Source organism: Phaseolus vulgaris, chromosome 10 (genome assembly GCF_000499845.2).
Source record: "Phaseolus vulgaris cultivar G19833 chromosome 10, P. vulgaris v2.0, whole genome shotgun sequence".
Classification (NCBI taxonomy): Eukaryota; Viridiplantae; Streptophyta; class Magnoliopsida; order Fabales; family Fabaceae; genus Phaseolus; species Phaseolus vulgaris.
In genome coordinates this window covers 32885831-32913642 of record NC_023750.2, presented here as the reverse complement: position 1 = coordinate 32913642, position 27812 = coordinate 32885831, and the positions used below count along the sequence as shown (strand labels likewise).

Sequence of the window (27812 nt, the reverse complement as noted above, 5' to 3'; positions counted from 1 at the left end):
ATTAAAATTGGTTCATAATTTTTACTCAAATTAAAAAAAATCATCATTCCTTTATTTTCCATTATAATATCTTTACTCTTTTTTTCTAAATTAAAATAGCAACAATTTGATCCACTGCCAAGTGGAGTAAACAATATTCCAACATTTTGCTCGAAAATTTGATTATGAGATAAGTACTTATTCTTTAATAAAATACCAACATAATCAGCCTTCAATAACTTTTTTATTCATTCATTTTTATTATGAGGGCAGTGTAATCTTTTGAATGGATTTCAGACTTTAAACACATAATCAATCCACCTATTGAGTGCAACAATTTAAAATACACAAATTAAGTTTCATGTTGTTTTGGAATTTCAAGGGCAATACAATGCAAGTAGTCATCCCGACAACCGACAAAAATCAGACCACCAATCATTAAAGGTGAAGAGAATATATCCCCTGCCAAGTTTAGCCTTGCAAATTCTTGCACATAGCTTCTTTGTTGATAAACATCTTTGGAGAGACTTGTGTTCACTCGAAGAAGGTGTATGCCTCCAGAACTGGAACAAATGCAAATTAACCTGAAAATGGTGGTAAAATATAAGATTAGAGTTGATAGCTGGTATGGTCTAGTTTAAGGATGTGTGTTCGGGTATATTTTTTAGTAAGAACTTTTAGATGAAAAAAGGAAATGAAAAAATAATGTAAGTTTCTCTCCGTATTAACACAAGTTAATTTATAGAAGTTTTTGTGTTAGTTTCTCGCACGGAAATTAATTTGAATTTATGAAATTCTTCATTTGTTCTTATTTTCTTCTCCTAAAAGTACTTACGTAAAAATGTATCAAAATAGATCCTAAGAAAACAAGTTAACCTGTCCGAGGAATTGGAAGCATCAGACTCCAGCAGTAAGTGCTCGTCAACATAAGCAGATGCTGTAATTGGATCTCCGACATTGTATTCCCATAGTAGGTCTCCCTCCTCCTGGTGATGATCCAACATATGGAACAAAACAAATATTAATAACAATTCGTTTTGAACACTGCACATAATTTAACCCCAGAATACCCATTAACACAATAAGTGAGAATAATTTCTTTAGTACACGGTCAGACTTGAAAGGAAGCCTCCCAATAATATTTTTTACCAAATGCATAAATCTTAGAATCTAAACCAGAACCATATGCTTAATGAACCCTAGCGCCCCTGAAACTTGGACCAACACAATGATAACACACATTCTTACATGGGACAATGATTTGATATTGTTTTTCTAGAAGGAATTCATCTTATTTCAAGTGTTAAACAAGAAAACTTCTACAGAGTTTAGAATATTACTTTAAAGTGGTAGGTAGGCATATAGAATAGATGTATGTCCAATACACACTGAAAATTGTATTTTTTAAACAGGCAGATTTAAGGCATCTTACGACACTTTGTGAGGTGGGACTAGAATGCACAACAGTTGTTACCAGTACAAGATTTCAAGCTATTTTGTTGCCTCACCTCATCTCGTTTACAGAAAACACAAGGCATATTAATATGTAAGACTAATGCTTTGTTTGGTAGGAGTGATTACTATTTGTAACAATCAATTTGATATTATTTGTGAGGATTGTATGTACTTGGTTTAGTGATCTGAGATGATTGGTAGGAAAAGTTTTGAAAGAGAGAATGAAGTCTGGGAGCAGGAGAAAGTGGTGGATTTGTGGGACTTGTTTGGTAAACTACTAATTTTTTAAAATAATTCTATTCATTGGATTTTTCTTTAATTTTTCATAAAGATTATTGGAAATTAATAAATAATATTTTTAAGAAAAAAATTATTTTCATTTTCTCAACAAATTTTTTATAACAAAAAATATTTTTATTTTTAAAAAAATACACCTAAGGACAATTTTGACACTATACTAAAAATAACTTACCAACCTTCATTATTTCAATCAAATCAATCACATATACCAATAAACTTTCTATTTAAATCCACTATCTTTCCACTAAACCATACCACCTCTCTTTCCATTTACTTTCTCTTTGAATCACTACAAATCAATCCTACACAGAATGAATTGGAGTATTACCAGAAAGAGAAAGGGGAGGGAGAAAAAAAATTCTAATAGCAATCAGCCAATAAACTAATACACAGATTCAGAAATTAACTTTGATCCCAGATAGGGAATATAAATACTGCTAAGTTAAAAAGTAGCTGGTCATGAATCTAATATAATAAAAATTAAAATCTTCCAAAAAGCAATAAAAGGGAAACAAGGTTATCTATCAGTTCTCACCAGTTTGAATGAGTATACACTTCCGCTTCTGGAGCATACAAGCACCTGAGGTGGAATAAATAAAACAATTACTAATATAAATAAATCTTTCATTCGTTATTTAGAGAGATAGTAATATATTTCACCTGTAATTCTAATACTTGTATACTAATATGGAGGAGACTTCTTAAAGATACAAATATTTTACTTGGATGCACTACAGGCAAACTAACTGAGTGAATACATTTCCTCATTAGTTATTAATATGCTGTATTTTAAACAGAAACCAGCATAAACTTTCACAATCTTTTATTGATCTTGACAAAAGGATGTAACAAGCCAAGTGGAAAAAGAATTAAGTAAATGACTATGTAAAATCCATGAAGAGATAGATCTACCTCATTAGGAAGAACAGAAGGTATGCATGACCCAGCAAATATTGGACCATCAGTTGTTTTCTGAGCAAAATTCAGTAAGAAATCAGGTTAAAATTACTTCCATCCGGGATATAGTTAAGGATTGCAACCCTAATGAGTTCCATACTTCATACCTTCCAAACAATGGATCCATTTGGACTCAATGCTAGAACATGACCATCTACCAAGCAACATATTACTACAAGAAACAGGAAAAAAACATACTGTTATAAGGAAAAAAAATACAGGACATATATAATTAGAAGGGCGTATAACACATAATCAAAAGGCAGTAACAATACATACCAGTTCCATTGTGGGCAACTGCAAGAGAACCAAACACGGGAACTTCTAATTCATTTAGCCACAAAATAGTAAATGGAGAAGCCTGAATTCAGAAAAGGATTATTTAAGTATGACTTGTGCCAATAGTTCTGACTTCAACATGTTGGCAACTTCATTATTCAGCAACATTAACAGATTTATGCATCTAATGTTCAAACTTCAAACTAAGGATTGATCTCTTGGGTCAAAACTAAGCAACTTCAATCATTAACTTTTTACACCTTTTTCTCATCCATGCCAATTCAATCACCAGAGATTTCGGTAGAAAAGCAGTTTCATGAAAAATAACTATGTAAAAGCAAACATGTGCCTATTTATAGCAGATTTTTTATGAATCGAGTGCATGAAATAGCTCAAGTTGTGAAAAGCAGGCAGGCAACAAATCCTAACTCATAATAACTCCAAATGTTAAACATTAGTGTAACTGTTTAACTCCTTAGTCATCCTGTCAGAGGCATGCAGTATAAAACTCTGCTTCTTCTCTGTTCCTTTTATTTAGGTTCATTCTTCTATAAAAATATAACGATAGCCGGTTTGCAAGATAAACATAAAATATCATACTCAATGGAGTTACCATCAAATGGACACCTTTGAATCTAAATGGGAAGAAGCGGCCATTTCTACAAAATATTTCCATAAGAAACTAAATCCTAAGGATGGAATTTGCACATCTAGAAACAAGGCAGTCTATATAAATACAGAATTGAAGCCCTGCTAAAGAAATAAGTATACATGTATTTAGTGAATTGATAGATTCATCCTACCGATATTGATATAGCTGTTATACGACCACCAGTAGAGGCCACATAAAGCAAGTCACGAGCCTACACAAAAAATTAGTAAGAACCCAATAGTAATATTTAATTAAACAATATGTATTATGTCATTTAGAAGGAAAATTCACCTCATCAATTGCAGGTGACCCATATATACTGCCTCCACATGGTAGCTTGTACACACAGCAATGTTTTTTGTAGTCAAGAGCATATAAGTTATGATCATGTGAGCCACACCTATATAAACATTAAACCATGCTGAAAACCATGTAACATACCTTTTTAACATGTATGAGGGGCTTCTGACACACTATTAGATTCTTTGAACATGAACTCTGCAGGGAGAAGTTCCTTGCTTCTAGTCTAATAATTAACATTTTTGTGTGGTGTAGTGTTTATTAGGTGAGTTATATATGGTTAGTATGTACTTATTAGGTGAATTACTAATCTTATGAATCATATTATCAGAAAAAAATTATTAAAGGGGGAAGAAAAATATTATAGGAGACAATATATGATTTCTTCCATAATAGAAAAGTCAAAAACAAGTAACATGAAAAAAAAATAGCACAGAAAATCCTATTCAGTTTACTAATCAGAAATGGAAACTCTTTCAAACAGCCATGTGTAAAGCACCAAAGGGAACCACATTAGGCAGGAAATTTATCCCACGGCCAGGAAACTCAACAACTGAGAGTCTTGTATGAAATCTTAAACCATACATCAAAATTCTTAATTTTCATGTTTGTAGAGAATCCTTCCACCCTTGTGATTTTCCAGATTTGACAAATTGTATTGTTCAAAAGGATGCGTCAACTTTTGTCCATGGGAATAGAAGTTGGTCATCAGCTAATCTTCAAAGTATATTATTTTAGTTGAAAATAAAAAAGACATTTGAATGGAATTTTGTAGATTGTAAATTCTTAGAAAAAACAACTCAGATGTGATGAAAATAGACAAAGGATTTAATATATATAAGTAAAAGTCATCTAGTATCTCTAGTCAATGTGGAATCTCGAACACACCCCCTCATGTCCGAGGACTGGACATCTCCAACATACCCTCTCTCACCCGATGACTAGACATCTCCAACATGGCACTAGAAATTTGTGGGTGGTCCAATAGTGAGCTCGTTAGTGGATGACACAATAGGTCCAATAAACCTCGTTAAGGTAGGATAGGTTCTAATATCATTTTAGAAAATAGACTTTTAAGCTTAACTTAACCTCAAATAACTGGCTTGCCCACATATATATTATAATTTGGTCATATTCTAGCTGATGTGGAATCTCCAATAATATAAAACTGAAAAGAGATTGAAGTACAAATATATATAAACCTCTATCTCCTGAATTTAGTCTCTTCTATTCCTCTACTCAACTACCCAAATTCCAAAAATAGTATTTTCAAAGATTGATTTGTATAAACCAGCAGTCCTCTAAAGGAAGTGTTGCATAATTAGGAGATAATTATTCCATAATTAAGTGCAGATTTCATTCTCTATTTATTAGGACAGATTTGATATCTTTTAGTGATTTGATTTGATTTGTATAGCTTTAATTACCTATTATTTCTTTCCTTAATTAGATTGTAAACAGTGTATAAATTGAGACTGTAATCACAGAAATACAATCTATCTATTTCTTTCAACTTGGTATCAGAGCTCCTGATCTGGGAGACTTTGCTTCTGCAATCTTTTTGTTTTTAGCAGCCTTCATTGCTGCAATTATTTTTTTGGACAGCCTTAATTGCAACAACTTTTTTATTCCTTCTGTTTTCTCCATTGACCACCACCTTGCACCATTGAGTGTCACTGCTACCATCATTGACCGACACTGTTACCGTCATTGACCGCTGCCGACCGCCAGAAACCGCCATCAACCGCCGGAAATTTTTTCCGACAAACTTTTTTTTTTGTGAACATGACCAAATTTTGTCAATCTACAAAGCTCAGTTGGTTTTGAGCTCTCATGGACTCCCTTAGTAAGACATCTAGCTATTGTTCTTAACTATGAGTGGTAAGAGTTCTAGTTTCTTATCCTTTAATGCTTCTAGTACTAAAAATATATGTGGATTATAGACTTTGGTGCTACTAATTATATGACACCTCATTCTTCTTATTTTTCATCCTACACTGCTTTATCTAGTAACCAATATATTATTGTTGCTAATGGTTCCAATCATGGTAGTAGAATCGAGATACAAGTAGTGTATCGGAGAGCTGATATTATGAATCGTAAATCGTTTCGTATAGTGAATCGTAAGATTCATAAACATTAAAAAATTTAATATATACTTAAATATATAAGATATGTATACATGCAAGATACAATAAATTATATAAATTATATATATGTATATATATATACCACACAATTTCACCAAAACAACCTCCATGGTGCATACATGTTATTAAACAAATTATGTCTATCTTTTTTTATTTACTCATTTTTTAAAATCCACACTGATTCACACAATACGGAATCGTTTCGTTTCGGGATTCAGCGATTCTTTATGCGAATCACATGATACAACTAAGATTCAGGGACGAAAAAGATTCTTCACACGATTCGTATCGTGGGAGGGTGAAACCGTATCGTTTCATACGATACGTATCGTGAATCGTAAGATACTAACTACAATGGTTCCAATACCCCCGTTACTGGTCATGGTAACATTCACCTTCAACCTTCCTTTCTTTTAAAAAATGTGCTTCATGTTCCCAAACTATCCAATAACCTCTTGTCTATTCAAAAGGTTACCCAAGATTTAAATTGTGCAGTGATATTTTTACCTTCCCATTGTGTTTTTTAGGATCTTGCCACGGGGAAGACTATTGGAATTGCTAAAGAGCAGGGCGGGTTATATTATTTACAGCATGAAGAAAATAAAAAGTGTTCTAGACTACAGGCACACACTTCTAATCTTCAGCAAGGCCGTGAATCTTGATCATCCTCTCAGATGTGGCTTCAACACAGACGTCTTGGTCATCCTCCATTTAGTACCCTAAAGTCCTTATTTCCTGTTTTATTTACAAAAGCGTATGTTGAGTCTTTTCATAGTGATGTTTGTCAGTTTCCTTAACACTATCGGACAAATTTTCTTCCAAATGGTAATAAAAGTTCTAAACCTTTTGATCTTATTCATTCAAATGTATGTGGACCTTCACTTATTCCTATTATCTCGGGTGCAAAATGGTTTGTTTCATTTATTGATGATTGTACTTGGGTTACCTGGATATTCCTCATGAAATATAATTCTAAAGTGTTTCACTTGTTTGTAAACTTTTACAGAATGGTTCAAACACAATTTGAAAATCCAATTAAGAGATTGCGTTCTGATAATGGAAGAGAATATGTGAACCAAAAACTTTCCAATTTCCTTCAGGAAAATGGAGTTGTTCATGAATTAACTTGTTTGGACACTCCTCAACAAAATGGTGTTGCTGAAAGGAAAAATCGTCATCTCTTTGAGATTACTGAAGCTTTACTTTTCCAAACATTTGTTCCTAGATCTCACTGGGGGAAGCAGTCTTGACTGTTACTTGTTTGATTAATAGATTACCTTCTCGAGTTCTAGAAGGTGTTATTCCAATTCAGCTTATGACCACATTCAATCCTTCTATTCCCATTTTGACTAGTCTTCAGAATCATGTCTTTGGTTGTCCTGCTTTTGTCCATGTTCATAGTCCTTATTGGGGTAAGTTAGATCCTCACGCCATAAAATGTGTCTTCATCGGTTATGCCCCCAACAAAAAAGGGTACAAATGTTATCACCCTCAAAGTCATAAAGTCTATGTTTCCAAGGATGTCACCTTTCATGAAATAGAGTCTTTCTTTCTTAGTTTTCAGCTTAAGGGGGAGAGTATTCAAGAAGCTGAGGTTCTTGAGTTGTCACCTTTTCCTTTGTTGCAGGATTTCATTCTTAGGGAGGATGACAAAGACCCTGCACCAACATCATATATTAGCGAAAACAACAAGAAGTCGTCCTGGTCGAACAACTTCAATTGTCTGAATCGGAGGTAAGAACTCATACTCGTGAGACTTTTGAAGACACCTTAAATACTGCTTTTGAACCTAACCTAAATGATTTACCTATTTCCTTGAGAAAAGAAATAAGATCTTATGCCAAATATCCTATATCCCAGTTTGTGTCTACAAAAAAACTTTCTATGCAGCACCAGAGTTTTCTTTCAGCTATTGATCTATCATAATCCCTACATCAGTACAAGAAACCTTAAAAGATGAGAACTAGATTCAAGCCATGAATGAAGAAATGAGCGCATTAGAAAGGAATGAGACTTGGGAGATTGTAGAGATACCAAAAGATAAGAAGGCAGTTGGTTGTAGATGGATATACATAGTTAAGTATAAGTCTGATGGCACACTGGATCAACATAAAGCAAGGTTGGTTGCAAAAGGGTATACTCAAACCTATGGGATCGATTATGAGGAGACTTTTGCTCCAATGGCAAAAATGAATACAGTCAGGATTATTCTCTCCCTGGTAGCACACTTTGGTTGGGTGATGCATTAGTTTGATGTTAAAAATGCCTTCTTGCATGGAAGCTTGGAGGAAGAATTATACAAGGAGATTCCACCTGGTTATGGTGCTATTAATGAAGGGAATAAGGTGTGTAGACTTAAAAAGACACTATATGGTCTTAAACAATGACCTCATGCTTGGTTTAGAAGGTTTACTCAAGCTATGGTATCTTTGGGGTACCCACAAAGCCAAGGTGACCATACTCTGTTTATAAAACATTCTTAGAATGGTAAACTCACTCTACTTTTGGTCTACGTAGATGATATGATTATTACAGCGGATGATTAGATTTAAAAACAAACTTTGAAGGAGAGACTGTCTACTCAATTTGAGATGAAGGATCTTGGGAAGCTGAAGAACTTCCTTGGGATAGAGGTTGCTTACTCTAGACAAGACATCTTTATTTCTCAAAGAAAATACATCCTTGGTCCCCTCAAAAAGACTGGTAAGTTGGGTTGCAAGACCACTGAAGTGAGAATAGAGCAAAATCATACGATTGGGAATGATGAGGAAAATCCAAAGGTGGAGAAGACACAATATCAAAGACTTGTGGGAAAACTCATTTATCTATCACACACTAGGCCAAACATAGCTATGCAGTTAGTGTGGTTAGCCAATTGATGCATGATCCAAGAGAAAGACACTTGCAAGCAGTAAATACAATTATTTCAGTATTTAAAAGCCCGTCCAAAGAAAGGATTGCTATTCAAAAAAGGGAAAACTTATCCATGAAAATATATACTGATGTTGACTATGCAGGATCAATTGTTGATAGGAGATCCACCACAAGCTATTGCATGTTCCTGGGTTGAGATCTGGTGACATGGAGGAGCAAGAAACAAAATGTAGTTGCAAGATCAAGTGCAGAAGCAAAAGTTAGAGTCATGGCTCAAGGGGTTTGTGAATTATTATGGATGAAGATCATACTTGATGATCTCAAAATAAAATATGAAGCTCCTATGGGCTTGGTGTGTGATAATAAGTCCGCCATCAATATTGCACACAATCCAGTTCAACATGACTGAACAAAGAACATAGAGATAGACCGACATTTCATTAAGGAGAAGTTGGATATTGGTCTTATAGTCATCGAGTACATCCCTTCAAGACTCCAATTGACATATATGTTTACTAAGGGACTTCCCACAAAACAGTTCAAAGATCTTACTTGCAAGTTGGGAATGATAGATATACATTCACCAACTTGAGGGGGAGTGTTGCATAATTAGGAGATAATTATTCCGTAATTAAGTGCATATTTCATTCTCTATTTATTAGGACGGATTTGATACCTTTTAGTGATTTGATTTGATTTGTATAGCTTTTATTACCTATTATTTATTTCTTTAATTAGGTTGTAAACAATCTATAAATTGAGATTGTAATCACATTTGTATAGATATATCAGAAATACAATCTATCTATTTCTTTCAACTGGAAGTATATTGCATATTCATCCCACCTACAAGGGTTCTAACTAAAGAGTGATTGTATACTATAGAACAAACTTCCATACATGGCAATAATTGTGGGAAGTACTGAGTTGTGTTGTATATAAGAGAAGATAGGGAAAATGATAGGGTAGGTGTTAGGATACACAGAGACGAGGACTTGAGGTGCTAGTTAGATATAAATAAGAAAGAAGAAGAGGGGAGGGGAAGTGTGTAAATTTGTGTAGATTAAGCTTTAGCTCTTTGTGAAGGGGAAGCCCTTGAAGGAGAGAGTGATCTCCTATTTCTTGTTCTTTTCATTCTATTCTATAAAAACGTTTCTTTTCTTCTCTTTATAATTCTTGGTTCCTGACAAAATTGGTCTGACCTGCCAAATTCAAAAGGTTTTGGAGAGAAAGTATGGAACATAGGATGAGCACTATGGAGAACTGGATCAGCGAACAAGGAAGTGTTATTGTAGAAATGAAAGCGAACATAACGGTCTTGAAGGAAAGCCTTCTGGACTTGAAAGAAATTAAAGAATTGTTGTGGGACAACAAGAGGAGTGACAGGATATCGGAGGGAGGAGAGAAATTTGTTAATGATGAAGGGAAGAAGGCCCAAGATGTGGAAGAAGGTTCAGCAACGAAGAATCACACCCACTGCAGCGAAGAAAAAACCAAAAATGAAGTGAGATTTGCAAGAGAAACAAAAATGATGATCCAAGAAGGGGATGCATCAATAAAGAGAGTGAAGACTGTGTTGTAATGATCTTTTTCTTGATAGCCCAATTATAGAGCTAACCAGTAAGAAATTTGAAGGTGTGGATGCAACCAAGCATCATTTTTTCCCAAATTCAAATTTACATAATATGTATAAGAAATCATTGTTGGGTCTAGATTTAGTAATAAAGGTGGCTAGAACATCAATGATATCAGAATTTTGGAATTTCAACTTATTAGGTTCAGAATCTTTTATAAAAAAAACTTCTCTCATCCCCACCACCACCTGAGCCTCCAGACCTGAATTTGCTTGCAGTAGCCAATGGGTTCCCTTCCTATGATAGACAGTATCACAATACTTTCAGGAAGGGTAGATAAAGATCATGGTGATGAAGATGAGCCATGGGATCAAGGTTCCACTGCTCCAACCTTGAGGACAAGGTTGTTTTTTGGAGGAGTGTATTGCTAAGAGGCACAAAGAAGAGGAATTAGTTAGAACTAGAATAGTCATGAGTTAGTTACTTGAGGTGCTAGTTAGATATAAATAAGAAAGGAGAGGGGGAAGGGCTGTGTAATTTTTTGTAGATTGAGCTTTAGCTCTTTGTGAAGGGGAAGCCCTTGAAGGAGAGGGTGCTCTCCTATTTCTTGTTCTTTTCATTCTATTTGATAAAAACCTTTATTTTCTTCCCTTTATAATTCTTGGTTCCTAACAGTAGGCAATCAATTATTTGGGTAGCTATGACTTGTGAGTGGCTGTTGTCCAGGGACAAGAATTTTTTTGTCTCTTTCATTTGTTTTTCTTAGAATTTGGAATTGGGTCTAATTTATTCTTACCAAACTGACTTGTAAAGTAAAACTTGCACCTCATTTATACATTCTATGTCAGCTATATCATTAGTCAATGAGGGACTAAACCACCACTCTGAAGTTGCAATTAAGGCAACCCTCAAAAAGACCACGATGGCCGGCTTGGGGTGACAGCAATTAAGGCAACTTCTAACAGTATTTTCATTTTCAGCTTCTTATTTTCTGCATATTACCTTTTTAATCATTGAACTGTCCTCTAAATGTTGTCTCTATTCCTAATCTTATCAACAGAACACAAACTCTTAAATACTTGGATGCACACTAAAGAGTATGTATAATACTAGTATATAAAGAGAAGCAAAAACGAAAACAAAATACCAGATCAATTGTCTGCATTTGTCTACAACCGGCTGTGATTTTACCTTCAAGAGTTCAAAAACATAATTAGAGACTGACCACAAAAAAAGAGAGAAAAGAGGGAGGAAGGGGACTATAAAATCAAATAACAATTAAGGAATAACAATAGACTTATTCCTCGTCTGAACAATGAAGTCAGATAGCACATCACATCGTCCAAAATAAAAAGAAATTCATAAAATAAAGAATGCCACAATGCTGTTGTGTCTCTGCATATCAGAAATAGAACTCCCTTGAAACAGACACGAGCAGAACATCCATATGAATCCATGAACACAATGAGTTAATATTCTGCTCACTAACAATATAATGCACCAACTTATCTAAAGAAATGAAGAAATGCAGAGTCAGATTTTTTCCACACAAATACTTCCAGAATGAAAATTTTGAAGAATCAAATATTATCTGGTTATTTCACTCAAGACTTTTCCTGATCAAAGTGAAAGATTTTAACTGGATACCCAAAATTTAGCACTTCATACAATGCTAAACAAAATCTTTATTATTATTGTTGTTGTCATCATCATGATAAACAAACTAGCATTTTACATAAATGGCTTGTATCTCTATCTCTAGGACACCCCTTCTCACAAGATCCCTATGGAGACATGGAAATTGATGACCTATTTTTACCATGTTGAGAAATTCAGTTTTATTTATAAAAAATGTGATCACAAGGAGGCTTTAGTAATGCTTACGCTGTTAGGTGAGTGGTATAAATGACTTTACTAAAGCTAAACAACCAATGAAACACAGACACTAATGCTTGAGGTGTTAGATGTTTCTAACACTGAAGCCTCCTTAACACAGTAACCTCTCCTATTGTGATTAAAAAGAAAAAGAGCTTTCATGAAAGAAAGAAGACACCATAAACCACAAACAATAAAAGACAGATTGAGAATTAGAACACGATACCTCACCAGAAGTTTGGAAAATCCAACAGATGTGTCCATACAAAAAATCAAGAAAATATATTTTTCCCATGTAACATCCAACAACAACCTAGAGAATGTCACATGTTAGAACAGATGGATAGAATCTTATAACTAAAGTAACTTAATATTAATAACAAAGGAGTATAAACCTGGGAAAAATCAGAAACAATTGCTGCTGTGCATTCAATGCGCCCTTCTAGTTTGATCTCCCACTGGACAGAACCACTAAAACATTGATTAGGTACAAGCTTCAGTAGAGCTAGAAAAGAAGATCAATAGTGGATGCCATGCCACTGCTATACCTGAAGGCATTTACATTGTTAACCCTCTATCTATATACTACCGAGAAAATCGGCGTTACAGCAATTGAAGAACATGATAATCTAAAATGTATGGATAATTCAAGAACTAGTGTGGTTTTAGACAATAGGCAATGGGTTGTGTGGGTTAATTACAAGATGTCCATGGGAGTCAATTAAGTAGCTGGGATTTGAAGGAAAAAAATTAGACTTGAAGTTTTGGGTTATAAAATTAGGTTTATGCAACCCAACCCAAACGAATAATCTAGAAACAAAGGTAGGTGCCCCTGAGACGCCACACGAGAGGTCATGAAGTGTGCCACAAGGTGCGCTGCTAGAGATGCACCGAGAGAGCTTCTGCGAGATACATCACGAAGAGCACTATGAGACCACAAGCAATAAACACCGTCGCAAGGCCGCAAGAGGTGTTGCCCCAAGGTCACAACCAAGAAATGCTGCTAGAAGTGCCATTGTGAAGAACATTGAGGCCTTGAGGACAGCTGCTCTCACAGTCACAAGAATTGATACTCCCACCCTAGTTGCAATCTATAACAGCGATTCAACACCACTCACCAACATCGCTACCTTGAGGCAACCCAAGATTGGAGAGGGAGGAGGAAACTCTAGATGAGTACAGTCTTACTCTTCGGAATGTGATTCTAACTACCTTAATCACTAGTCGATGTGGGATCTCTAATATATAATTAACATGACAAAAATTTCATATGATAATTAACATTTATATAACTTACTATAAAAACAAATTTGCAAAGTTCAATAGGTTTCTATAATAATGACCTTCACAATAAAATTTTAAGAAACATATCTCTTAATAGTTACAATAACCAATTAATTCATATGAAAACAAACATCACACAAAAAAAGTTGTGAGCCTCACAAAGTTCGTAATATAATTTTTTTTCATTTAATTTCTTCTTATTTCTATATGATTATGATAGAAGTGCACATAAAGTGCTTAGCCAAGTATAAGTGTCAATTCACTCTCTTGTGTTCAAGTTATGTCAAAGGGGTGCCCAAGATGTGTCTAAGCTGAAAAAATTATTTTTAATTATGGCACGGTTGAGGAGAATCGGACATGTATCAAAGGCTTGTCCAACCAGTATTGTATTTGAAACATGCCAAACATGGCGACACACTATAGTATAGAGGTGCTGGTATTTCCTGTACTCTTTCCAATTAACACTGCCAAATTGTGCAAATTAAATCTTAGAGAGTAGTAGTCAAATTTTCTAATGTTCTAGGATATGTTGGAAACAAAAGCTATATATATCATCAATATTGTATTTGTTTTATTTGTGACCTGATACAACCCCAATCGATAAACGAATAAAATATAACACTGAATAAATATCACACAAAGTCAGCTATACACTTGCTGTCCCAAACAAAAGTCTCCTAAAAAGAGTGTTCTTAGTCAACAAACATAAAAAAAAAATATACTTGCCTTGCCTAACCACCTACCCTACTTTGAGACATAATCCTAATGCATAACTGTCATTAGTTATTTCAGTGAATAGCTACCTTCATGAAGATTCTAAAACAGAATTAATACAACATTTCTGATACAGAATAAATTACTATTTATCACATACCCTCCTAATAATAATTGCCTCAAATCTTTCAACAATTGTTTCCTAGCCCACAATAACCTCAAATCCAATCAGGTCCACATCATTCGTCAATATACAAAAAGTATTTGAGTTGAGTGTATAAGAAATTATCATGATGCCAATTGCAAAATTTGTCAAAATATTAGATGAAAAAATGAGTTATTGCTGGTATGCAAACTTTCATTAGAACCTGGAGATTAGACTATAAAATGAAAAAACAAATACAAAACTTTGATCAATTTTAGTTCAATAATAAGAGAAACATGAAGCAACAGAATTACCTTCGAGCATTTATGCAGAGAAATTTATGAGAGTGAGATCCAACGAACAAATAAACGTTTGTGCCTTTAAATACAAGCATTGGTGAAGCATCAACACAAGAATCCATGTAAACTTTCCAAAAGTCTTTCATGTGACCTCTGTTGCCTCTTGGAATGTCTGCTGACCAAGTTTTTTGGTGCATATCAACTACTTCCTGCTTCCCTTTATGCAACACCTTGTTGCATCGGTTAAATGAGAATGATAATAGTGGGGAATACCATGGGAATGATTCATCACCCCATGATGTAACATCTGTTGAACCCCTCTTTAAACGTTTAGAAAGAGAAGAACTGTCATCATTATCTTTGGAAGTCATCCTTGACTCAAGAGGACTATAATTTTCAGTACAATTATTAGAAATATGGTTATCTTGTCTGTCTGTGTTTATTTGCAAACAACTATCCAGACTGTCATGCAAAGAGCATGATCCTTTTTTCTGGAGAAGAGCCCTACAAAGCTTAAGAGCACTTGGATAGTAGTAGAGAAATCTCAAGTCAATCCCCAAATTGTAAGCAACATGTGCAGCAGAAAGAGAGTTACCACCCATCGTAAAGAAATCATCATCATCACAAACCTTTTCAATCATTAAAGCATCATGAAATGCCTGTTAAAGCAATTACCAAATTAGAATCCTTAATCTTAAGAAAACACTTATATTGAGCAATAATAATTGACTGAATTTCCAGAAGGAAACATGACTTTAGTGGACTCAAATTTATTGCATAAACAGTTTAGGGGTCAAGAATTTTCATGTATGTTAGAGGTTCATAAACTCATTCATCATTTGCCATCATCATATAGATCACAAAATGAAAAGAAATGAAAAGGCAATTTTCTCAGGAAATTTTATTAGAGAGAAAAGGGGTGAAGAATTCTCCAAACAAGCAAGCCTAAAGGAAATAAGCAATTGTCAGCTATCATATTTTATTATTCCATATTTAGCAGATTATAATTAAAGTGTATAACGAGAATATCCCTGAATCATAAGGATCTAATTACATCCCTGAATCATAGGGATCTGATTATATTAAGTGTTGTTATTATATTTCCTAAATTAGTTTTCCAATCTTATATGTATATATCTGATGTACTCTACCAATAAAATCATTCTATTCTACCTTAATATTTGAGACCAATCATAGATGTGTATTTAACAAAATGAACATGCATGAAAAAAACTGAACAAGCTGACTTATAAAATATTCCTTCATAAATCAATGAAAACAGTGTAAATGTCAAATACTTTACAGCTTACACCATGGTTCAAGACCAACTACGACTATTGAATTTACAATATAGTTCAGTACAACATGGTCCATGAAGAAATTGTGATTTCTGTTGAGACAAATAATAATGTCATTATAAAATAATGAAACCATACCTTTTTTATAAGTTGCAAAAGATTGCTGCAATCGATGTTACCAAGTTTATCCTTGACATTCTTTGTCAATAATGTTGAGCCAACCAACAATTCATAATTAACCTTACCACTAGGAGACACGGGGAATGATTCTATAAAGAAGAAATGGTTGGGAAGTACAACAGAAGGAAGTTTGTTAATCATCCAATTTCTGATTGCCGGTATTAATGATTCACCCAAGCTTTCTTTTTTCTTCAGTATGATAAAGGCTTCAAGAAACACAAGTTCTGCTTTATTATTTCGACAAACTACAGCAGCATCATTTATATGTGGATGCGCCCTTAACAAATCTTCAACCTCTTCTAGGGCAATACGCTGTCCATTGATTTTTATAATGCGATCTTTTCTTCCCAAAAATACCAAGTCACCACTAGGTAACTGTTTGACTAAATCACCTGTTCTAAAGTATAATTTATCATGGCAACCATTGACAAAATCATCACAGCTATAACGTGGAAGCAACTTTGCAAATGCATCAGACATTTCCTTAGATTCGTTGTAGTAACCCCTAAAGATGCAAGGACCACCAACGTATAGCTCTCCCTCGTTTGATGCACCATTTTCACTAAGAAGAATCACATCACAGTTAGGAATGGGTAAACCTATTGGAACACTGGTTAGCCTTTCTTCCTTAAAAATAAATGGCATTCTCTTGCAATCAAAATATGTACAGTCACCGGAGACCTTAGTTAAAAAAATGGAAAAGAAACATAAACGCATTAGCCAATGATAATTATACAAAACACTAGAAAAGTGTAATATGACAAGCACCATGGCAACTCCTTTCTAGTTAATTACCTTAGTCTATAATATCCAACATGCATGACTAGATAAGCATTGAATAGCAGTAACAAAACAACCCTAAAACAAGACAGCAGCCAAGAAAAATTTGAAATTACCTTGATGCATCAAACAAAACAATGCTGTATTAAATTGTGGGGGAAAGAATGTCATAACAGGAACCAGACAGCAAATTTAAATTATGAACACTGTTGAAACAGATTACACTGTACAAAGATAACATTCTGCTCTAACCTCAGTGCTTCCATATAAATTCAAGACTGATGTCTTCGGTAATAGAGTTGAAAGCATCTCCCACAAGGTCAAAGGAAAAGTTTCACCGCTAAGCACAAGCAATTTCAGGGAATTTTCAACCCGCATGTTAGCATTGGTTTTCAATCCAGGAAGAATAGTCTTCATTAGTGATGGAACAGTTGTGAGCCTATTAACAAAATATGCCTACAGAAGCATTTAATATAACAGGCAAAGTAAGAAATTGAAAGAAATATATTCTATTACTAAGTACCAACTGATACTGTGATAGAAACAAATAGAATACAGAATGCTTTCCGAACCTGTGATATTTAAACAATAAATTTGTAATATTGTTGGATTATATTGGCAATACATAAATCAGAAAAGCACATAAGAACTACCATACCTGCAGGAAATCTATTATAGAATACAAATTTTCTTTTAGCTCGTTGAAGGGAGGAATAACTAACACACAAGCAGTCAAAATTGAACTGAGAAATTCTTGCAAGTGATCAATGAAGCTAACGGATGTCTTAAACAACAACAGTTCATGTCCATTCAGTGGATACATTCCTTGCATCCATGAAAAGCGATTAGAAAGACCTGGCAAGAATGCAAAAGTAAAACAAATTGTAATATACTACAATTACAATATATATATATAATGTACATAATATAAAAATATTGCCTGAATATAGTCTCATGCACGAGTTGGAGGGCCTCGGCATGAGGGGAGTGTTGGAGATCCCACATCGACTAGAGAGAAGGACATTTCATAGTATATAAGTGAATGCAAACTTTACCTTATAAGCCGGTTTTATAAGATTGAGTTAGGCTTAAAGTCCACTTTCTAATATGGTATCAAAGTCATTTATAGTCTATCCTACCAAAAGTTTGTTGGGCTTATCAGGCCACCCACTATCGGACCGATATCAGACCACCAATAAATATAATCTCACCCACAAGTTGACAGCCTCAGCGTGAGAAGGTGTGTTGGAGATCCCACACACCTTATAAGTCGATTTTATAAAATTGAGTTAGACTTAAAACCCACTTCTTAATACATTATATTTGATATCTTCAAAGTGATTATAAATATGAGATCCCAATAGAGAGAAATTCATTCTCTATTCTTTTGTATTTTTCTCAAATTGGTATCTTCGCATTATCAAATAGATGGGGGAAGTGGCCTTTGAATTAAAATTACCTCCAGGAGCTCAAATACATCTAGTTTTTCATGTTTCAAAGCTAAAACCATTCCATAATCAAAATGAGACACCTAAATTGGAACTGCCACCGACAACTTTCAATAAGCAACCTAAGTTGCAATCCCTTGTAGTGCTTGATTTGCAAACTTCTACAGATTCTGATACAGCAGAGGCAGTAGTTCAGTGGCAAGGTTTGTACCCCGAAGATGTCACTTGGGAGAACCTTGATACATTACTTAATGACTATCCAACACTACACCTTGAGGACAAGGTATTTGTTGAAGAGGAAAGGGATGACATGGCCCAAGAGGAGGTAGTAGAAGATTATGATCATAAAGAAAGCACAAATGAGCAGCCCAATAGCGAGGCGCAAGCCCAAACGACATAGCACCAAGACTAAATCTTTTGATGACTATGATTGCACAGTTAAAGGCAAAATGAAGTAAAGGTTGAGAATCCCAATTAGGGCTAAGGGTAGAGTAATATTTTCTCAGGTTGTTAGGATCTCTCACAGATTTGTTTTTTTTTTTTGTTGAGACATGTCCTTTTGTTGAGAGCCTTACATATGAAATACTACCAGAGAATTATCGCGTCTTTTTTATTGTTTGTGGAGGAAGTCTGACCTGCAATATAGGTGTTGCATAATTAGAAGAATTATTCTGTAATTAAGTGCATATTTAATTCTCTATTTATTAGAACAAATTTATTGGTGATTTGACTTGATTTGTACAGCTTTAATCACCCATTAATTCTTGTTTTCATTACCTATTATTTCTTTCCTTAATTAGGTTGTAAACCGTCTATAAATTGAGACTGTAATGATATTTGTAAATGATCTCAAAAATATATTTTATCTATTTCTTTCAACTTGGTATCAGAGCTCCTGATCTGGGAGACTCTTCTGCAATCTTTTTTTTTAGCAGCCTTCATTGCAGCAATTATTTTTCTGGGCAACCTTCATTGCTGCAATTATTTTTCTGGGCAGCTTTCATTGCAGCAATTATTTTTCTTAGCAGCCTTCATTGCAGCAATTATTTTTCTTAGAAGCCTTCATTGCTGCAACTTTATTTTCCTTCTCTTTTCTCCATTGACCACCACCTTGCACCATTGACCGTTACTGCACCCGCCATTGACCGCCGCCAACCACCACCGTCGACCACCGTCGAAAAATTCCGGTGAACTTTTTTTGTGAACAGGACCAAATTTTACCAATCTGCAAAGCTTAGTTGGTTTTGAGCTCTCATGGACTCCCTTAGTAAGACATCTAGCTATTGTTCCTTAACTATGAGTGCTAAGAGTTCTAGTTTCTTATCCTTTAATGCTTCTAGTACTGAAAATATTTGTGGATTATAGACTCTAGTGCTACTGATCATATGACACCTCATTCCTCTTATTTTTCATCCTACACTGCTTTATATGGTAACCAATATATTATTGTTGCTAATGAATACCCCCGTTACTGGTCGTGGTAACATTCACCTTCAACCTTCTTTTCCTTTAAAAAATGTGTTTCATGTTCCTAAACTATCCAATAACATCTTGTCTATTCAAAAGGTTACCCAAGATTTAAATTGTGTAGTGGTTGTGTTTTTCAGGATCTTGCCACGGGGAAGACTATTGGAATTGCTAAAGAGCAGGGCAGGTTATATTATTTACAGCATGAAGAAAATAAAAAGTGTTCTAGACTACAGGCACACACTTCTAATCTTCAGCAAGGCCGTGAATCTTGATCATCCTCTCAGATGTGGCTTCAACACAGACGTCTTGGTCATCCTCCATTTAGTACCTAAAGTCCTTATTTCCTGTTTTATTTACAAAAGTGTTTCTTGAGTCTTTTCATTGTGATGTTTGTCAGTTTGCTAAACACCATCGGACAAATTTTCTTCCAAATGGTAATAAAAGTTCTAAACCTTTTGATCTTATTCATTCAGATGTATGGGGACCTTCACCTATTCCTAATATCTCGGGTGCAAAATTGTTTGACAGTTTCATTTATTGATGATTGTACTCGGGTTACCTGGATATTCCTCATGAAAGATAAGTCTAAAGTTTTTTACCTGTATGTAAAGTTTTGCATAATAATTCAAACACAATTTGAAAGTCCAATTAAGAGATTGCGTTCTGATTATGGAAGAGAATATGTGAACCAAAACTTTTCCAAGTTCCTTCATAAAAATGGAGTTGTTCATGAATTAACTTGTGTGGACACTCCTCAACAAAATGGGGTTGCTAAAAGTCAAAATCGTCATCTCCTTGAGGTTACTAGAGTTTTACTTTTCCAAACGTCTATTCCTAGATATTACTAAGGAAAGCAGTCCTGACTGTCACTTATTTGATTAATAGATTACTCTCTCGAGTTTTAGAGGGTGTTACTCCTATTCATCTTATGACCACATTCTATCCTTCTATTCCCATGTTGACTAGTCTTCAGAATCGTGTCTTTGGTTGTCCTGCTTTTGTCCATGTTCATAGTCATTATCAGGGTAATTAGATCCCCGCGCCATCAAATGTGTCTTTATCGGTTATGCCCCAAAAAAAAGGGGCACAAATGTTATCACCCTCAAATTCGTAAAGTCTATGTTTCCAAGGATGTCACCTTTCATGAAACAGAGTCTTTCTTTCCTAGTTTTCAGCTTCAGGGGGAGAGTATTCAAGAAGCGAAGAATCTTGAGTTGCCACCTTTTCCTTTGTTGCAGGATTTCATTGTTAGAGAGGATGACAAAGACCCAGCACCAAAATCATTACCAAAGAAGAATAATAAGGACAAATATTTTGGAAAACAATATCAGCAAAGGCAACAAGAACTCGTCCTGGTCGAACAACAACTTCAATTGTCCGAACCGGTGGTAAGAACTCATACCTGTGAGACTCTTGAGGACACCTTAAACACTGCTTTTGAACCTAACCTAAATGATTTACTAATTGCCTTGAGAAAAGAAAAAAGATCTTGTGTCAAATATCCTATATCCCAATTTGTGTCTACAGAAAAACTTTATATGCAGCACCGGAGTTTTCTTTCAGCTATTGATTCTATTAGAATCCCTACATCAGTACAGGAAGCCTTAAAAGATGACAACTGGATTTGAGCCATGAATGAACAAATGAGTGCATTAGAAAGGAACAAGACTTGGGAGATTGTAGAGATACCAAAAGATAAGTAAGCAGTGGGTTGTAGATGGACAGTTAAGTATAAGTCTGATGACACATTGGATCAGTATAAAGCAAGGTTGGTTGCAAAAGGGTATACTCAAACCTATGGTAACGATTATGAGGAGACTTTTGTTTGAGTGGCAAAAATGAATACAGTCAGGATTATTATCTCCCTGGCAGCCCACTTTAGTTGGACGATGCATCAGTTTGATGTTAAAAATGTCTTCTTGCGTGGAAGCTTGGAGGAAGAAGTGTACAAGGAGATTCCACCTGGTTATGGTGTTGTTAATGAAGGGAATAAGGTGTGCAGACTTAAGAAGGCCCTATATGGTCTTAAACAATCACCTTGTGCTTGGTTTGGAAGCTATGGTATATTTGGGGTACCCACAAAGCCAAGGTGACCATACTCTGTTTATAAAACATTCTCATAATGGTAAACTCACTCTACTTTTGGTCTATGTAGATGATATGATTATTACAGGTGATGATGAGATTGAAAAACAAACTTTGAAGGAGAGACTGGCTGCTCAATTTGAGATGAAGGATCTTGGGAAGCTTAAGTACTTCCTTGGGATAGAGGTTGCTTACTCAAGACAAGACATCTTTATTTCTCAAAGAAAATACATCCTTGATCTCCTCAAAGAGACTGGCAAGTTGGGTTGCAAGACCACTGAAGTGCTAATAGAGCAAAATCATAAGATTGGGAATGATGAGGAAAATCCAAAGGTGGAGAAGACACAATATCAAAGATTTGTGGGAAAACTCATTTATCTATCACACACTAGGCCAAACATAGCTTATGCAGTTAGTGTGGTTAGCCAATTCATGCATGATCCAAGAGAAAGACACTTGCAAGCAGTAAATAGAATTATTCAATACTTAAAACCCTCTCCAAGGAATGGATTGCTATTCAAAAAAGGCAAAAACTTATCCATGAAAATATTTACTGATGCTAACTATGCCGGATCAATTGTTGATAGGAGATCCACCACAGGCTATTGCATGTTCCTGGGTGGAAATCTGGTGACATGGAGGACCAAGAAACAAAATGTAGTTGCAAAATCAAGTGCAGAAACACAATTTAGAGTCATGGCTCAAGGTGTTTGTGAACTATTATGGATGAAGATCATCCTCGATGATCTCAAAATAAATTATGAAGCACCTATGGGTTTGGTGTGTGACAATAAGTCCGCCATCAGTATTGCACATAATCTAGTTCAACATGACCGAACAAAGCACGTAGAGATAGACCGACATTTCATTAAGGAGAAGCTAGATAATGGTCTTATAGCCACCGAGTAGATCCCTTCAAGACTCCAATTGACAGATATGTTTACTAAGGGACTTCACAAAACAATTTAAAGATCTTACTTGCAAGTTGGGAATGATAGATATACATTCACCAACTTGAGGGGGAGTGTTGCATAATCAGGAGAATTATTTTGTAATTAAGTGCAGATTTCATTCTCTATTTATTAGGACAGATTTGTTAGTGATTTGATTTGATTTGTATAGCTTTAATCACCCATTTTTTCTTGCTTTCATTACCTATTATTTTTTTCCTAAATTAGGTTGTAAACCGTCTATAAATTGAGACGGTAATCATATTTGTAAATAATCTCAGCAATATATTTTATCTATTTCTTTCAACTATAGGCATTGCATTTGATTCCCTACAAAACCCCACAATAGTCGTATATGGTAGGTAAAGTTTCAAAATAGGCTTAACCCAATGGGTCAGTCCAAAAAATACCCACAAAATGGGTCATACAAGCAACAAAATTGTGGCCTAAATAGAACCAGGCCATTTGTGGTCAGACCTATTTAGTCCTTGGCCTAAATGGGCTTGATCGGGCCACTCATAGACTTATGGGTTGACTTGTTTTATAAAATACTAATTATATTTTTTTAAACTTAAAAGTAATATTATTTTTTTAGAACACGTATGCGTATTATAATTTATATTTATGTACATATAAAATAAAATTAATTTTATTAATATGACTTCAATTTCAAAAATACATACTTTATTTGATTTTTTTTTATTTTTTAAAGCGGGCCAAAATGGTCCATTGGATTGACACATGGTCATACTGGGTCAACCAAATGCAACCCGTTTAGGAAACGATCCGGCCTAGTACAATTTTTAAAAGTCACCCTCATGCTGACTCATTTGACAGGTCTAATGGTTGGGTATTGGGCTACCTAGCATGAAACTAAATGGATCTTTAAATAAGAGAATACGTCTAAACAAGATGTTTAATTCAAAATGGTACAACTATAAGTATTGAACAAATTTACGACACACAATTATATAATTCCTATCATCCAATAAGGATGTCAAAATAAATAGGAATCATAATTCTTATATAAGTCTAACTCAACCTTGCAAAATTAGCTTGTAGGGTGAGATTTGTACTACCTAATTTGGTCATATCTCAATCAATAAAGGATCTCTAACACCCCTCTTGCCAAGAGTTGATATTTGTAGGTGGTCGAATAGCGGTTGGATAGAGAGTGATACAATATGCCTAAGAAAGATTATTAAGATAGATTCAGATATTAATTATCTTACAAAGTAGACCTTAAGTCTAACTATAATACAAAACAGGTTTGTAAGGTGAATTTTAAACCAACTTATATACTATAATTTAGTCATATCTCTAGTTGATATGATATCTTCAACAATAATATATTATGTTAAGAGTCAACAACCATAAAATTAAAGAAACTTGGAACAGAATCAGAAGATGTTAACAAATAATATTACATGGTTCTTGTCATGTAACAAGGATACGATGTAATGAACATTATAGTAAATAAATATTGCTTTTATAAGCAATAACTACTACAACAAATCACTACAATAAGTTACCTTGTTCAGTGCCACACACTCCTTTAGGCTTTCCAGTTGATCCAGATGTGTACATCACATAGCAGAATGATCTTTGTTTTTCATTGGCACACGGCCATGCTAAATCTGTTGGACCACTACAAACTTGTAGTTTTTGGTCGATGGAGTAATTCAAAACAGGACAACTACTTGACTTTACCAGCCAATGTGATTCGTCAAGCTTGTCCAACTTTCTTTTACCAAAAGAAGATTGGGATCCTATAATGAGGTCAACATTCGAAGAAGAGGTAACAAGCAATATCCTTTCATTTGGCCAAAACGGGTCCAGAGGCAGGAAGGCTACTCCACACCTCATAACCGAAAGAACAGCTACAATATATTCAACAGAAGGAGACATATAAATCCCCACTATCTTTGGCCTATACTCTTCACTTGATTCAGCCATCGCCTCTTCACTAGGCATGACAGTTTCCAAGGACTCGGGTTTCTGTACAGTTCCCTCTTCATGGATGACACCATTGCTACCTGCAGCAGAATACAGGATGTAAGCACAAACTTTTCCGCATTCAAACACAAAAGATTAACCATAAACAGTAGAATAACGGTTTTTCAGGCATATGTAAAAACTTTTAAACGTGGATATTTGAGAAAGTGGAATCACATTTTCTTAACATGGACTAACCATCCATCCATTCATGTCTTATTCACTTTTTTTTTGTTACCATGTAATAGGTGAGAAATATCACTGATTTTTCCGATAAATAATTTTTATTACGAGACCTGATTGGCCACCTTAAGCAGAGTTTTCTCTTCCAACCACATTTTTCCATTTATAAAACTAAAACACTATACCTTGATTAAGAAATTCAAGTCCAGTTCTCCAAGCAACATAATGTTGGTGCCTTGTTCACTTTTATAAACATTTTCATAATTTTCGCAATTTTAAAATGAAAAATAACCTACTCTCTCACTTTCCCTCCAATTTCGTCCAACCAAACACACCATAAAAATAGCTTCCCCAAACTGATGGATCAAACATCACATGAAAAACTCACATGACAATTTCACTCAATGTTGTCATTAACAAGCAAGTAGTTTACACCTGAAAACTAACTGACTGACTACCTATCTAACGGTTGCATTGCATCCCTACCAAAAGTCTCACGTTGATTAGGTGTTAGGTATTTGTTGCCAAGGGCGGTTTTTAATCACCCTTCTCCCTTAACTCACTGAACCCACTAAAGAAAAGTAGACAACACTTTGAATGTTGTGGTGTGAACTAACTAACACAATGCATTTAAGTGAAACACTATACTCGAATAAATTCCTCTATAAACAACTCTAGAAGAAGAAAAATGAAATAACCTTTTTCCAGAAACTCAAATTAGCTTATGATAAGCTAATATGAGCGAACTTCACCAAAAAAACTTACACAGACTAATTTTAACTCATTTCATCGTTTTTCTCTTTATAAGTGTTCATTCAAAAATTTATACACCCTAGCTAACAATCTAACCTACAAAACGTTCCATCGTTGAGTGAATAACTAACCTGGACATTGTGCAGTGATCAAGTGTGGGTCATCCCCACCAAGCAGGATAGAGCAGAGGCGTGAGCTGAGGGAACGAACCGCGTTCAAGACGTGAGAGTAAGTGAAGCACCGGTCCCCAGGGTAGAATGGCGGAGATATGGACTCGACGCGCTTCTCTAAGAGGGTGGCGATGTCGCCGTTGAAGTCAATGGTGGTAGCATTTTCGCGGCGAAACTCCCGGCAAAGGTGCGCCCCGCCGGTAGCGTGAATCACTGCGATTTTGTTAGGGTTTTCGTACGCAATTCGAAAGAATTCGTGGGAAATGCAACAGAACTGTACCTTACTCTTCTTCCCTGCGCACATAGTTTCATTGTTCATCTGTTTCGTTCCAGTTATTGTGCGGTTCGTTGTTTCAAATGAAGAGGCTTATACTTTTTATACTAAAGTGAAAAAACTATTTCTTACTTTATAAATTCCAATTTTGGTTTCTTTAAATATTTTATTTTTTAATGATTTTTATCTTCTCTATATTTTACAAATTTCGTAGTTTTGGTCTAATTTTTAATATATATATATACATATGTTTTTTTTTATTTTTACTCATAATTATCTTTTTTTTTCCAATATTTTATAATTGTATTCAATTTAGTGTCCAGTTATTTAAAATTATGTAGTTTAGTTCTTTCTATTAAATTATGTGTCACAATTATGAACATATGAACCCAGATAATTATATCTATATTTTATTAAATAAATATTTTTATGATATTTTAACTTTAAATATATTCAAATTTGAAACATCTTTTCAACTATATTTTATTAGTTAAATAGGTAATATTTGTTTTGAATTTTGAAATTTTTTCTTAAAAAATATCTTTAGTATTAGATAATAAGTTATATTGAAATTGAACTACTAAGCGACGTGGAAATATGGATGCATCAGAACATATGATATTTTTAATAATATCTTAAGTGTACAATTTAATTGGATTAAGAAAAATTATAAAATTAAAACTATAAATTTTTTAGAATGTAAAAAGACTAAATTAAAAAAAAAAAACATATAAGTCAAACTACTTCTTCTTTCTCTTCCTACTCTTCTTCTTCCTATCAAAACGGCAATATAATCTAAAGATTATGAAGCATAAAATTATTAAATAAACTTAGTTAGGGATCAAGTTTTCATATATATTATTTATACAATAATGTGTCATAAAATTCGTTAAAAGAGTAAAAAAAAAATATTTGGAGATAAAAAATCGTTATAAAATTGCAAATTACGGGTAAAAAAATACAAGTATATCAAAATATTACACCAGTTATTAGTGGGTTAGTTACCAAAGGAAAAAAATGTAAGGTTCACATGTTACTTAAAAGTAGAGTAAAATGAAATAATCTTTTAAGGGTAAAATTGGTCAAAAGTATTAAAAAGTTAAAGATAAAGTTGTTGTTAAGTCAATTCAATAAGAAATAAATTCACCAAATTCTATAAAATTTCAAACTAGAATAAATTTGTGTTAAAAAATAGTATAGTGTTCACATGATGTTGCATATAGTAATGCTTAGAGTTGCTATGAATTTAAATCCATGAAATATTACAATATCAGTATGTTTACCCACTCTTTTGATTTCATATCTCAACCTATATTCTTTGAGCTATTTGTGTTGTATTTAGTATTCATTTTCATTTTTTTCTATGATTTTTTAAAATTGATTTTTACT

The 27812-nt window shown here is 34.3% G+C and overlaps 1 protein-coding gene across 2 annotated transcripts; it reads right to left on the bottom strand.

Moving 5' to 3' along the window:
* Positions 1 to 201: 201 nt before the first annotated feature.
* On the bottom strand, positions 202 to 26517 carry LOC137818580 (putative acyl-activating enzyme 19). Of its 2 annotated transcripts, XM_068622092.1 has the most exons (18): positions 26430 to 26517; positions 26111 to 26362; positions 24581 to 25084; positions 17754 to 17950; positions 17348 to 17551; positions 16274 to 16996; positions 14853 to 15496; positions 12791 to 12866; positions 12622 to 12708; positions 11668 to 11711; positions 3914 to 4022; positions 3774 to 3833; positions 2971 to 3052; positions 2799 to 2863; positions 2647 to 2706; positions 2270 to 2314; positions 856 to 965; positions 202 to 563 (listed from the first exon to the last, which is right to left on the bottom strand). In XM_068622092.1, exons 3-18 carry the CDS (start codon positions 25020 to 25022, stop codon positions 332 to 334), a joined length of 3180 nt encoding a protein of 1059 aa, XP_068478193.1. In that variant the 5' UTR covers positions 25023 to 25084; positions 26111 to 26362; positions 26430 to 26517; the 3' UTR covers positions 202 to 331. The 2 variants fall into 2 exon arrangements, with proteins under 2 accessions (XP_068478193.1, XP_068478192.1); XM_068622091.1 differs by having other exon boundaries at positions 26111 to 26509.
* Between the last annotated feature and the right edge of the window lie 1295 nt (positions 26518 to 27812).

What these genes read in the sequence shown, in the direction of transcription:
- LOC137818580 (XM_068622091.1), bottom strand. Translation starts at nt 26,468, where the DNA reads ATGAACAATGAAACTATGTGCGCAGGGAAGAAGAGTAAGGTACAGTTC. An exon ending in CTATAATAGATTTCCTGCAG is followed by an intron (nt 17,552 to 17,753) that starts GTATGGTAGTTC and finishes ATGCTTCTGTAG; the next exon opens with GCATATTTTGTTAATAGGCT. An exon ending in ATGGATCCATTGTTTGGAAG is followed by an intron (nt 2,707 to 2,798) that starts GTATGAAGTATG and finishes AATTTTGCTCAG; the next exon opens with AAAACAACTGATGGTCCAAT.